At 40.1% G+C, this 13,088-nt stretch overlaps 1 protein-coding gene across 3 annotated transcripts in view; it reads right to left on the bottom strand.

Moving 5' to 3' along the window:
• Positions 1–12,819, bottom strand: part of SMG1 (SMG1 nonsense mediated mRNA decay associated PI3K related kinase) — a 98,898-nt gene extending 86,079 nt beyond the window's left edge. For all 3 annotated transcript variants that reach the window (XM_011226514.3, XM_011226515.3, XM_034670319.1), the window contains exon 1: positions 12,339–12,819. Coding sequence is in view for 2 of the 3 variants with exons in the window: in XM_011226515.3 (XP_011224817.2) it covers positions 12,339–12,427 (89 nt within the window). In the remaining variant the exon portion in view is untranslated. The remainder of the gene's footprint in view (positions 1–12,338) is intronic.
• Positions 12,820–13,088: the final 269 nt, after the last annotated feature.

Below are 13,088 nucleotides of genomic sequence, written 5' to 3'. Positions count from 1 at the left end.
TACACATGACACCTGCCCCAACCCTCTTAAAAAATAAACATACCTTACAGAAGAATCTAAAAAAACCTTGGTTCTATTTCTAACTTTACCAACATTATACTGAGACAACAGGTGGACTTTTAAAAGGACTGATCCTTGTCAACATCCCCTATAACACCTTTAAGACCTGGCTCCTGAGGTCTCCTGGTGTACGACGGTAAAGAAACATACCACCCGTAATAGATGGGTAAATACGTATGGTAAACTCCCTACTTAAGCACTGGGACCTCTGTTTTAGGGGTGATCTTGAAATAACCACTTCCTACTACTTAAATATAAATAAATAGAAAGGTCTCATAAATAAACCTCAAAAGATATGGCCTCCTAAATCAATTAGCTGGGAAAGGAAGATAATTTGCAAAAAAAATCACACTATTGTTCTAACTATAGGAAAATTCATGAAAGGAAGACAGTTTTGGTAGTTACTGAAACATACTAACAAGTGGCAATCAAGTGCTGAGAAACAGTACACCCACTGTGCTCAGCAACAGCAAGAAATATATTGAGGTATTTAAAAGGATTTAGCCTTGGGGTACCTGGCTGGCTCCACTGGTGGGAGCGTGCAACTCTTGATCTCAGGGTTGTGGGTTCAAGCCCCACACTGGGAATAGAAATTACTTAAAATAAAAAAAATTAAGACCAAACTAAAAGAAAGTATTTAGCCTTAAGTTTAAGAAAGCTATGAAACAGTACAAAATCATCACTTAACCCAGTTTAAACCCACAAACCATATCTTTTTATTGTCAGATTTTATACTAAACACTTTAATCAGATTAAGTGGTTTAAAAATAGAAATTTTCATAATCCCCTTTTACAACAAAAGAGGAAAATCAATGTTTCTAGATACAAAGTTTCTCAGGAGACAGAATTTACTCATTCTGAGTAAATTTATAGTGCCATAATTAGTAATATAGTACCATAATATAGTACCAAAATCTCATGATAGCTTAATACTGTATACATTCTCATAATGACATAAAATGTCATTAATTCCTATCTTTGTTCAGAAGATACACGTGGTTTTCTTTTAAGTACTTCAAACTATTACACTGGCAGAGTATATCCTTTCTATGATTCCATGATCCATTCTCCCTACTCCCCCCTTTTTTTTAAAGAACCCTGATTCTTTTTTTTAAGATTTTATTTATTTATTTGAGAGAGAAAGAGAGCAAGCATGGGGGGGAAGGAGATGGAGAAGCAGACTTCCCACCAAGCAGGGACCAACCCCCCCCAATGCAGGGATCAATCCCAGGACCCCAAGATCATGACCTGAGCTGAAGGCAGCCGCTTAACCAACTAAGCCACCCAGGCCCCCCAACTTCCTTTAAAACATTAATACCAGCCAGTGGAGAAGAGGGGGAACAATGCAGCATTCAACTGGAGTTCTTAAAGAATTAGTTCTTTAAATTCCAACTGTTTACCAAAAGTTAACCAAGGTACAAACTACCTTTTAATCCACACCTTCTCTATTTAATTCCATTGGCACTTGCCCTCCAATATATGCAAGTAGTCACAGAGATTAGACCTTTTTTTCCTGGCTCACAATTTCAAGTGATATCAAGTTCTTTAAGTGTGAACAGTAAGATAAAGAGAAAAAATATAGAATGATGCAGATTTACAGTCAAATTCCTCATTAGCCAACTTGAAGCAGGCTTACATAATGGAAGCACACTAAAAAATGTAGAAAGAGAATCACTATTATACTGGAGAGCAACTAATTGCAGCTCCACACATTTTTTTTGAATAAATATCATTTATCACAGTATTTCATATAAATAATATAAAAAACGACATACGCCACACCTAATAGAAATTTAATAATTTTATGTGCTCCCATTCATATACCCTGAGACATACTCTTTATGAAATTTTTAGAATTACTACACACACATGTGTGCACAAACACAAGTACTAGAAGAAAAAAATGAACTGGTGAATCACTGAACTCTACCTCCGTAACTAATAATACACTGTATGTTAATTAATTGAATGTAAATAAAATAAAATTTCATTTTATTTTTTTCTTTAAAGATTTTATTTACTTGTCAGAGAGGGCAGGCACAAGCAGGGGGAGCAGTAGGCAGAGGGAGAAGCAGGCTCCCCGATGAGCAGCAAGCCTAATGTGGGACTCAATGCCAGGACCCTGGGGTCATGACCCGAGCCAAAGGCAGATGCTTAACTGACTAAGCCACCCAGGCATCCCAACAAAATAAAATCTTAAAAAAAATAAAGTTAAAAAAAAAATGAAATGTGAACTAGAGTGTGTGTGCATGTGTATAATAAATTCTAAAACTTTTTGAGGAAGAAATAGGGAAGATCTTTAAAATTCCAAATTTGATTCAGACATGGCAACATAAACAGCATTTGTGAAGCACTAAAATAATTTTGAAAGTAATTTTCCAAACTTGAACCCTCATAACCCTACGTCTTAGGGAAGGCAAGAATTACCTCCTGAGAGGAACAGCTGGGTAGCGCCAATACAAAGGACCTTTGTCTTCACATTTTTAGTCTACTGTTATTTTCATGACACCAGCCTCTCCTAAGACAAATATTTGTGAAGGATCAATACTAAAAATGCACATATTCTTAAAAATAAATACACCTGAGAGAGGAACATAAAACACACCTGTTCTATTTCTAACTTCTCCAATGCAATTATATTAAGATAGCAAATGGATTTTTAAATGAACTAAGTGTGGGGAGAAGAGCCCTACTGGTGTAATTTTTATATCCTAATAACAGTAAAAACATAGGGAATACCAGCATTCCAATAACTACACAAGACAGGCCACTTAAATAAAGGCTTCTTTTACAAAACTTTGTCTTATAGTCAGCCATTTGGTTAATCCCCACACATACAACCTTTATTAAACATAACTTCAATTTTAATTTCAGTATTTTTTAAAAATTTTACTTGAGAGAGAGGCAGAAAATGCATGCAGGGGGAAGGGCAGAGGGAAAGAGAGAGAGAATCCCAAGCAGACTCCGTGTTAAGCACAGAGCATGACTCGGGGCTCCATCTCACAACCCTGAGATCATGACCTGAGCCGAAATAAGAGTTGGACGCTTAACTGACTGAGCCACCCAGGTGTCCCTTCATTTCAGTATTTTCAAAAAAAGAAATAAGACACCACACATTAAACTGCTATCAATATTTCAAATTATGACAGAATTAATCATTTTTTAACGGTCAGAACTCTAACTCAAGTCCTTCAAAAACAATACAGTGTCTTAAGGTGGATTCCTTTTTTTTTTTTTTTTTTTTTTTTAAGTAAACTCTACCATCAACGTGTGGGTTAAATTCAACCCTGAGGTCAGGAGTCACATGCTCTACAACTGAGCTAGCCAGGTGATCCAAAGTAGATTCCCTTAAACCCGACTAAAGAAAAAAACACTAAATCTCAAGTTTCATAGTCCTGCTATTGGAAAAACTGCTACACTTCAATTTTTCTTTACATTTACCCAAAGAATATAAGGATAGGCAAGATAAACAAGCTTTTTGGAAAGAATATCCATGATGTGTTTTTTCAATTAAATATATATTAATTCAACTGCACCATACTATGTGATACTGGTGATCACCTTTGGGATTTTTTTTTTTTAAATCAGAATCTAATCTAATCAGAGTTCCATTCTACAGTGGACAAAAATTTGACACCTTTCCTTCAATTAACAGTTTTTTCTGTCTGAATTCTGGCAAATCTCAGGAAGCCAACACAGAATCTGGCATTAGAGCAATGAATCCGAATGTCCAGTGTTAGAATCAAAGCGAAGAGTCTGGAAATAAAGCATTGCACTTCAGACAAGAAATTCATATTATCAGGAATATAAAATAAGGAGACCCTCAAGAAGCTGAACACCAAAAGTTGTTCATGGGTTTCTTCAAAGAACTAAATATTCCAAGATGAAAATTAAAATTTCAAACACACATACACAAATACATCCATCTTTTATTTTAAGATTTTATTGATTTATTCGACAGAGATAGAGACAGCCAGCGAGAGATGGAACACAAGCAGAGGGAGTGGGAGAGGAAGAAGTAGGCTCATAGCAGAGGAGCCTGCGGTGGGGCTCGATCCCGTAACGCCGGGATCACGCCCTGAGCCGAAGGCAGATGCTTAACCCCTGTGCCACCCAGGCGACCCACACCCATCTTTTAAAAATCAGATTGGGGGGGTGCCTAGGTGGCTCATTTGGTTGGGCGTCTGCCTTTGACTTAGGTTGTGATTTCGGGGTACTGGGATCCGGCCTGGCGTTGGGCTCCCTACTCAAGTGGAGAGACTGCTTCTCCCTATCCCTCTTCCTCTCTCCCTGCTCCTGCTCTCTCTTCTCAAATCAATATGTAAAATCTTTTAAAAATAAATAAATAGATAAATAAAATCAGATTAGGGGCACCTGGCTGGCTCAGTCAGTAGAGCATGCAACTCTTGATCTCAAGGTCATGAGTTCAAGCCCCACGCTGGGCATGGGCCCTACTTACTTAAAAATAAATAACAAAAAAAAAAATCAGAAAATTAAAATGCTAAAGAGGAGATAGAAAAACAAATTTTCAATGAACAAATTTAAGTAAAAGGGAAAAAATTAAATTCAAAGAGCTTCAGTAAAAAAGACAATGTTGCCAATGCTGTCATATATGGAGGAAAAATGAGAATCTTATCAGTATATAGTCCAAGACATACTTATTAGTGGAGCCTTCTTCCCATTCAACAGAAAAGGTAGTATTTTTGGACAACACCAAAAATAAAAAGATCTAATAAATACTAAGTTAAACAACATTTTTTTAAAAACCTGCAGACAAACGCATGAATATACAATTATCTTAGGCCATCGCAGAGCCATTAGTAATTTTTTGTGAACTATAAGAGCACCGTTGAGGTCTTTTAAGAAGCTAAAAAGAGGGGTACCTGGGTGGTTCAGCTGGTTAAGCACTGAACTGATTTCGGCTGAGGTCATGACCTCAGGGTCATGAGATTGAGCCCCATATTGGGCTCTGTGCTCAGTCCACTTGAGATTCTCTCTCCCTCTTCCTTTGCCCCTCCCTCCTGCACTCGCGTGCTTTCTAAATGAATAAATAAAATCTTTAAAAAAAAGTGATGCTAAAAAGAAAGAAAAAAGTAGTGCCTCTTCTTATAAACAAAGAAATAACATAACTTAGGAAGTTCCATACCAAAAAAAACAAAAAAACAAAATTTATTCTGATACCAGAAACCTCTCTAAAAAAGATTTTTAAAATAAAAGCAAAAAGCCTTTACAGGCACCTGGGTGGCTCAGTCAGTTGAGCTTTTGGCTCAGGTCATGATCTTGGGGTCCTGGGATCTGGTCTGCATTGGGCTCCACACTCAGGGGACTTTGCTTCAATATTCTCTCTCCTTCTGCTTCTCCCCCTGCTCACTCTCTAATAAATAAATCTTTAAATAAATAAATAAACAAACAAACAAACACAGGAAGCCTTTAAAAGGTTTTTAAATAGGGGCACTTGGGTGGCTCAGTCAGTTAAGCATCTGACTAGACTTCAGCTCACGCCATGATCTCAGGGTTCTGAGAGACTGACCCCTCACATTGGGCTCTGCACTGGATGTGGAGCCTGCTTAAGATTCTCCCTCTCCCTCTGCCCCTCCTCCTCTTTCTCTAAAATAAAAAATTAATAAAAGTTTTTAAAATAATAAACATGAGATCCTAGACATACTATGTTAATATGAATAGCAACATTTAGCTCCAAAAAAATAATTTCCAACAAGAATACAATTCCCTTTTTTGAAAAGGCATGAAGATTAATATGAAAGAAGTAATTCACCATGTTGAGAAATCTGTTGATTCTGGAAAAAAATTTTTTTTTACTTTTATTTTTTGGAAGCTCTACTCCCAACATGAAGTTCAACTCAGGACCCTGAGATCAAGAGTCGGATGCTCTCTGACCAAGCCAGCCAGGTGCCCCCGTTCTGGAAAATTTTGGTTTCAGTCATTCCCCAAATCAGCATGCATACAACAAGGACTCAGGCATTCTAGTGAAATGCCAGAAGGGACAACCCAGTGCTTAACTTTTTAGTAATTAGACTGTTTAAATGATGTACAAATAGGTACAACAGATATGGGGTAAGATGTCATTGTGTAAAAGAACTTTAAATATGTGAGCAAGGTATTTTTTCAAGATGGATAAAACCTATGAATCTTAAATGAACATATTTTTTCTTCTGTAAAAGATCAGGCCACACTAAAACAATGTCTCTTTAAACCTGTTCAATCAGCTTATTTAAATCGCTGCCTCAGGCTAACCAGGCTGCTGCTATACAAGGAAGAGCTCCCCTCAAAATGCCTCCCACAGTAACCATGTTATAAACTAGAGTTAACTCTAAATACAGAAACAAACTCGCAGAATTCCATTTTCATGTATTTACTTGAGGAAGGACACTCAAATATTGAGTGTATGCTATTTTTTTTAAGTAAGCTCTATGCTCAACTTGGTGCTTGAACTCATGACCCCCAATATCAAGAGTCACATGCTCTACCAACGGAGCCGGCCAGGCATCCGTAGTAACTGATGCACTAGCAGGTAAGAAGGGTTACAAAGGTAAAACCACTAAGATGCCTGCACATGTGAAGGTCATGTTTTAATGGGGAAGACACACATGAAAATTTCATACAGTGTTAAGTGAAATGAAGAAAACCCAGGGTGAAATGTTAGAGAAGGATGCTTTTTTTTTTTTTTTGATCTTATTTATTTATTTGACAGAGAGGCAGGGAGAGAGGGAACACAAGCAGGGGGAGTGGGAGAGGGAGAAACAGGCTTCTCGCTGAGCAGGGAGCCCAATGCGGGGCTCGATCCCAGAACGCTGGGATCATGACCTGAGCCAAAGGCAGACTCTTAACGACTGAAACACCCAGGCACCCCAAGGAGGATGCTTTTTCTCAGTGAGGGGTGACATTTAGGCTGAGACAGCATGAGGGTATCCAGGTCACTGTACTCTGAGAAGAGCAATCTAGACAACAGCTACACAGCAAGAACAGTGCATGCAAAGGCCCTAAGACAGAAATGAACTTCGGGAGTGAGTTAGGGCAAGTAAGACACAGAAGCAGGGGAGAAAAGGACAGGCTCAGCCCTCAGGGACTTAAGGATCAATCACTGATAAGCGCAAGTTAGCTTTTACTGTAGAACTGTTGCAAAAGAAAAGGGATCACAGAGGCCAGAGGTAGCAGGGAAGGGATTTTAAGGGAAGGTTTACACTGGGGAGAGCACAGAAAACAACTAAGCGACAGTAGGTATCCAGAGGGTAAAGAAAGATCCATGAACCTGTAGCTGATAGGAATAAACTTAGCCAAGAAGAAGAGATCTTGTGTATCCCAAGACTCAAATGTCTAAAGAAATTAACGAGGGAGCCACCATCTGATTTTTTGGGGGGGAAAGGTGGAAAAGGAGTGTAATCCAACTGAAAATCAATGTGTATCTGTATCTTGAGTGGGTTACAGATGTATCATGGTTACACAGTTATATACATTTGTCAAAATTCACTTAAGATCTATACATATGTCAACATCATCTCAAAAAAAAGTAACAGTAGAGTACAAAAAAGAATTCAAGAAGAAATACACACTCAATCAACTAATACAAGTGGAGAAAAACTAATACTATAAAAACACAAATGTCACCACAATAGGAATTTAATAGGTTACACCCCACATTTTTAAAAAATTAAAATGTAATAAACTTGAGTATTTCATATAGAGATTAAAGCATAAAATGCCTGCAATCTTTACTGTTAGCCTCTACACAAAAGGGGATATGTTTTATTCTGTAGTCCCCAAGATAAAATGGGTTCTGAGAAAACTTTAAGGTAGCCAAAGACAGGTAACCAAAATAGTAACAATATGAAGAGACACCAAACAAATAACTGCTTGTGTGAATCCATAAAGGGAGGTCCACTGAAAAGAACCATAGGGATTTATTTTAGGTGATTAGAATAAGAAAGGCAAATAAGCAAGTGTGTACTATACAAGAGGCAGTGAAGGTAAGAAATCTTAAATTTAAAAGTAGTGAGAATTCAAATAAACCAACAAACAAAAAGCAAAAACAGACCCATAAATACAGAGAACTAACCAATGGTTGCCGGGGTTTGGGGGGAATGGGTGAAGTGGAGTGGGAGATACAGGCTTCTATTTCTGGAATAAATCAGGGGAATAAAAGGTACAGCATAAAGAATATAGTGGAGGGGGAAAAAAAAGGTTGTGAGAATTCAGTGTTCACAAAAGACACCATGGACCACACTATATTTTCTGTGTATGATCATTCCACTTAAGAGTCCTAACCTAAACTGAATTGTGAGATTGAAATTATCACTGTAGTGACCACCCTCAGACAACACCAGATAACTCATGAGGGGCTTTTGCTTATGGAAATTCCCACATACTGGGCTGAATACTTTTATCTGAATTTAAATCATGAATTATAAACAGAATATTCAGGTCTTTAGCAGTCTCTTTAAGCTATGATTCAAGGCCTACAATACAGCTCCAATATAGCTCTGGACCTCTATCCTTATCTGTATCATTCCTCAAAACTACCCCATCCTTCTAACCAAACTGGAAATTTTTTACCAAGTGGACAACTTGCATCTGCCACCTCCTTACTTATTGGGGGGGAAGGGGGTAAGACCCCCCCCCATATTTACTGTCAAAACAGTACAGATCAATTTCATGGTCCTGCTGCTCCCTTCTCAACTGTACAGCTTTCCATCCTCTGACTCTCCAGGTTTTAAACTCTATTAGTTACATATAAAAATAATAAAATCAAAAATTATATCACAATTAATATCCATATAATACTTCACCTTTTCCAAGTCTTTTCTCCCATATTAACCTATAACCTCCTTAAAGATAGTGGCTCCATTAGTCATAAAAATCCCTCAAGGATCAATATTTCCTAAAGTCAAATATTTTCATTGCATTAGAATGTTACATAATCTCCTATTATTAAAATACTCTCAAGTTATAGTCCCAACTTAAAAAGGAATCAAAACAAAAGGGGAAAAAAGGTTCAATTTAAAGATATAAGTGCCAAATGTTTCATGAAGCATATATTTTATTTGATAATGGAAAAAACAAACTTTCCCCACAAATTAAACACCTATAGGCAGTTATCTGATAAACCCCCATAGTGTACTTGGAAATCTGTGGTACAGAATTGTTAACCATTAAATTCTACTGAAGCTCTATTTACAGTTATAAAATATGTAACTTCACTTCATTCTTTCCTTTATGTATTTCACTGTACTATGTATCCACGGACATCAAATAGTATACAGACTCAGAAAAGGCTAAAAGACAACTCTGGTTTCAAAAATCCAGCTTCTCACAATGCCAGACATACTAGTTTCTGGCTTTTCTATCTTAACAGCATTCTTCCTGGTTTTTTGTCTGTGACAACAGAGAATAAAGGTACTTGTACTTTTGAGAACTTTAATCTGTCTACATTCTACCAAAAATGGAAGCTATTTTTAATATACAGTTCATCATTATTGAACTTCAGAAAGACCTTAAGTTTGGGCACTGTAAAACACCCAATATAAATCTGTTAAAGTCATAAGACTCCAAGTATAGAAGTAAAATCTTGTTTTCTGTTGACCTGAACACTTCCAAACTAATCTATATCTTACTCCAATCCAAATTACTCATGCCATTTTGGAATATTAAACATATAATAATTATACATTTAATTTTAAAACAAGTCATTCTGATCTCTATGTTGATTGGTACAACTAGAAGATTATATTCCAAAACAAAGTCAAGAAAAGGACATACCCTGGCTAGTGACAATGATAAAACCACTCATTTGCCTAATCATTCTTAAATCTTAATTGAGAATATAGCGAACCAGTACTATATAAATGTTTTCTGCTAAAGGTAGGCTTCTAGCAAAAATGGGCTTGCTCTGTTGCCATTTGACACTAGTCTATTCAGCCACCTGGAACACTTCCTGTCGATATGTGTGAAGTATCACGTGTGGCCATGACTGACTCAACAGTCGGTTTCCAAACTAACTGACAAACTAACACTAAAAGAAACCGACAAGAATTGCTTTTTTATATCCCACTTGTTCAAAAGTCTAAACCTAAGGAAATAAAAATAAGTAAAATCAAAGAAGTAATGGAACAGAAAGGCAAATAATTTTTCTAAAAACCAAAAGGATTCACATGCACCATAAGCAATCTGCCTGCATTTGAAGATGTTTAGAAAAATAAATAAATCTCCACTTAAAACAAGAGGAAGATGAGAGGCTCTATTCTGTCAGTTAACTGAAGTCTGTCACCTTTCTGAAGAGCGGACAGAATAACAACCTCAAATTTAACTTATGAAAATGATGACTTAGCACACAAGGTTCTTTACTGGCTGTTCAACAAAACAACTATGGCAACCCCACAAATAAATCAAATTCTGCTATGGGATACCATCCTTATTTCTCTGTTGCCTCTTTTACAAAAAAGTCAAGTATTTCCAACATCCTAACCAACTGTTATGTTACTCCATGTAACGAACTAAATCTCACAGTATCCATCTACCTAGGCAATAAGTTCTGAGACTTTGTTACAGAGAAAAGCATCAAAGAAAGCTTACATCCTCTCCCCAACAAACACACCACACACAGCCAAGACAGAACACGTGAAAGAAGAAAACATGGATAACATTAAAAATCCATGTATATATTTCATAAATATATATGCCATTCTGCTTATCTGTCAAATGAAGTGACCACAGCAGGTGGCTGCAACTTTGCTACTCCATTTACTTAGAATTACAAGCTACAATTTATTCTTTTCCAAAAGCTCTAGGATTATTTGGGAGGAGCACTTTAGCCTTCCAAAGGGATACTAAATTATTTCAGATACACTGACCACAATACTGAAAAACAATGGAAAATCCACAAAGAGCTGTCAAATTCATTTATCATCTAATTTCATTAGATGCAAGGAAAAAAACCTATTTCACACATTTCAATGAAAGTATAAAACTAAGAATCTCAATTACAGATAACAATTACTTACTAGTCAAGTGATTGTATTTAAAGCATTCACAAACCCTAAGTGGTAAAGGACAAGTAAAGCTATGAGTTTCAAACAATTTTTTAACTACTTAACATCTCAATTCTAGAGTCAGGCATTAACTTTTTAAACTCACCTAGTTATATACAAATGTTCTCAACAGACATAGGATTTGGGAACGCATATTAAATAGAGTAAAATGCGCTACCACCCATTACCCAAAAGATTTTTCTAACAAGTCTTAAAATGTTACATTCTAACATCTTATTTCCAGCACTGCTGAAGTTACATGCATCCATCAGGAAGCCAAAGTCATCCCAACAACCTGTCTTAACACTTATTTGGCCAGTTACAGAACAATCATATTTCGGGTGTGCTTCAAAGTATGAAAACTCCAAGAATCAACTATCCCTAAAACATTATATACATTTAGGAAGTTATTCTAGGCATTCAGTCCTAAATTAGGCACAAGTGCCCCATGATTAATCAGAAAAACACAAAAATTGTATACAAAAAAAGCTGATGCTCCAAATATATTCAATTCCAAGGAGGTCTGAGACCAAATCCCACCCCCCCCATGCAAGAGGAAATTCTCTACTCCTCTTAGTGCCTTCTCAAAAGTCCAAGTATGAACTGCTCTCCACCAGGGTTAACTGACCCTGCATTTGGGGAAAACTTCATTTCCCAGGACAAGAGTGGTCGGCCTCATTAACAGTCACAGTTTCCTTTCATGCCCCACAAATGACCTGCCTAAAGTCAGAGTAAAGCCTTGGGGTGTTGGGGGTTTTGTATTTTGAAATATTAACACGTGGGGAGGGGGACTCACAGAAGGGATCATAATTAAGGAGCTCTTTTACGTGGGGGCAGAAGGTAAGGGACCAAGAAGCCAATGGGTAACAGGATCCTGGACTCCCAGGATCCCCCAACTCAAATTCAAACTTGGTGGGTGGTAACCAGAAAGTCCCCCACCACCACCAGGAGGCTTTCTTCACCCTCCTTGACTCAAGTCCTAGGCCAGTGCCTTCGCCGGGCGCCCTGGGTCTCAACTCCAGCCCCGGGACTGAAATGCAGAGAGCGGAGACATTTAGGCCTCGCCTCCCACGGCCTTCCTCCCCCAGCCGGGGCGGGAGGGGACCCAGGAAGCCGCACTCGGTTCCCGGGGGGGTGGAGGGCCTAGGCCGCGCCTCCCAGCCGGATGGCCCTAGGCCTCGGCCCGCCCGAGGCGGGGCCGGGGGGTCGGGGCGGCAGAGTGGGCGCCGGCTCACCCACCTGGGTTGCCAGTCATTCCAGCTCCGCGGGTACTTGGTGCCGCCGCCGCCGCCGCTGCTCAGCCGAGACCCCGGGGCTCTGCGGCTCATTACCTTCCCCGACACGACATGGCCAAGCGCCGCCGCCCAAAGAAGCGCGAGTCGCCGCCCGAACCGACCGCCGCCGACACTCCGCTCCCGCCCGGGGCTGAGGAGGAAGCCGAAGAGAAGAAGGAGGAGGAGGAGGAGGAGGAGGCGGCGGAGGGCGGGGGAGGTGGACGGCCGTTCCGGGTTCCGCCTGAGCCCGCAGCGCAGGACGAGGAGGCGGGAGTGGCGCCGCGAGGGGGAGGCGGAGGAAGGGGAGGCGACGTCTCTTCCAGGGCTGAGCGCAACCCGCGACGCCGGGACCCAGGAGGGAGAGGACGGCGAGGAGGCGGTGGCGGCAGCTCCGCACGCTCACACAGCCACGGCTTCCCCGCCTCCCGGCTCCGCCCCNCCGCCGCTGCCGCACGGCATGCTGGGAGCGAAGGGTGGTGCCGGCGCCCGCCAGGCCTGGAGAGAGGGGCGGGGCCGGCTACGGAGGCGGGGCAGGCCACGGGGGGCGGAGCCGGCTGCGGGGGGCGGGGCGGCGGGCGCTGCGAGCGGATCGCGCTCTCGAGCCCCGGGCTTGCCTTCACTCCCAGCGGATCACGCCAAGGTCCCCGCCCCGTCGCGGGGGATCATGGGAGAGGGGATCTCCGACACCACCCCAAGCGCACACCCTCCCAAACAC

The sequence above is a fragment of the Ailuropoda melanoleuca genome, chromosome 10 (assembly GCF_002007445.2).
Source record: "Ailuropoda melanoleuca isolate Jingjing chromosome 10, ASM200744v2, whole genome shotgun sequence".
Lineage (NCBI taxonomy): Eukaryota > Metazoa > Chordata > Mammalia > Carnivora > Ursidae > Ailuropoda > Ailuropoda melanoleuca.
The sequence above is the reverse complement of the archived record's forward strand: the minus strand, read 5'-3'. Positions and strand labels throughout refer to the sequence as shown.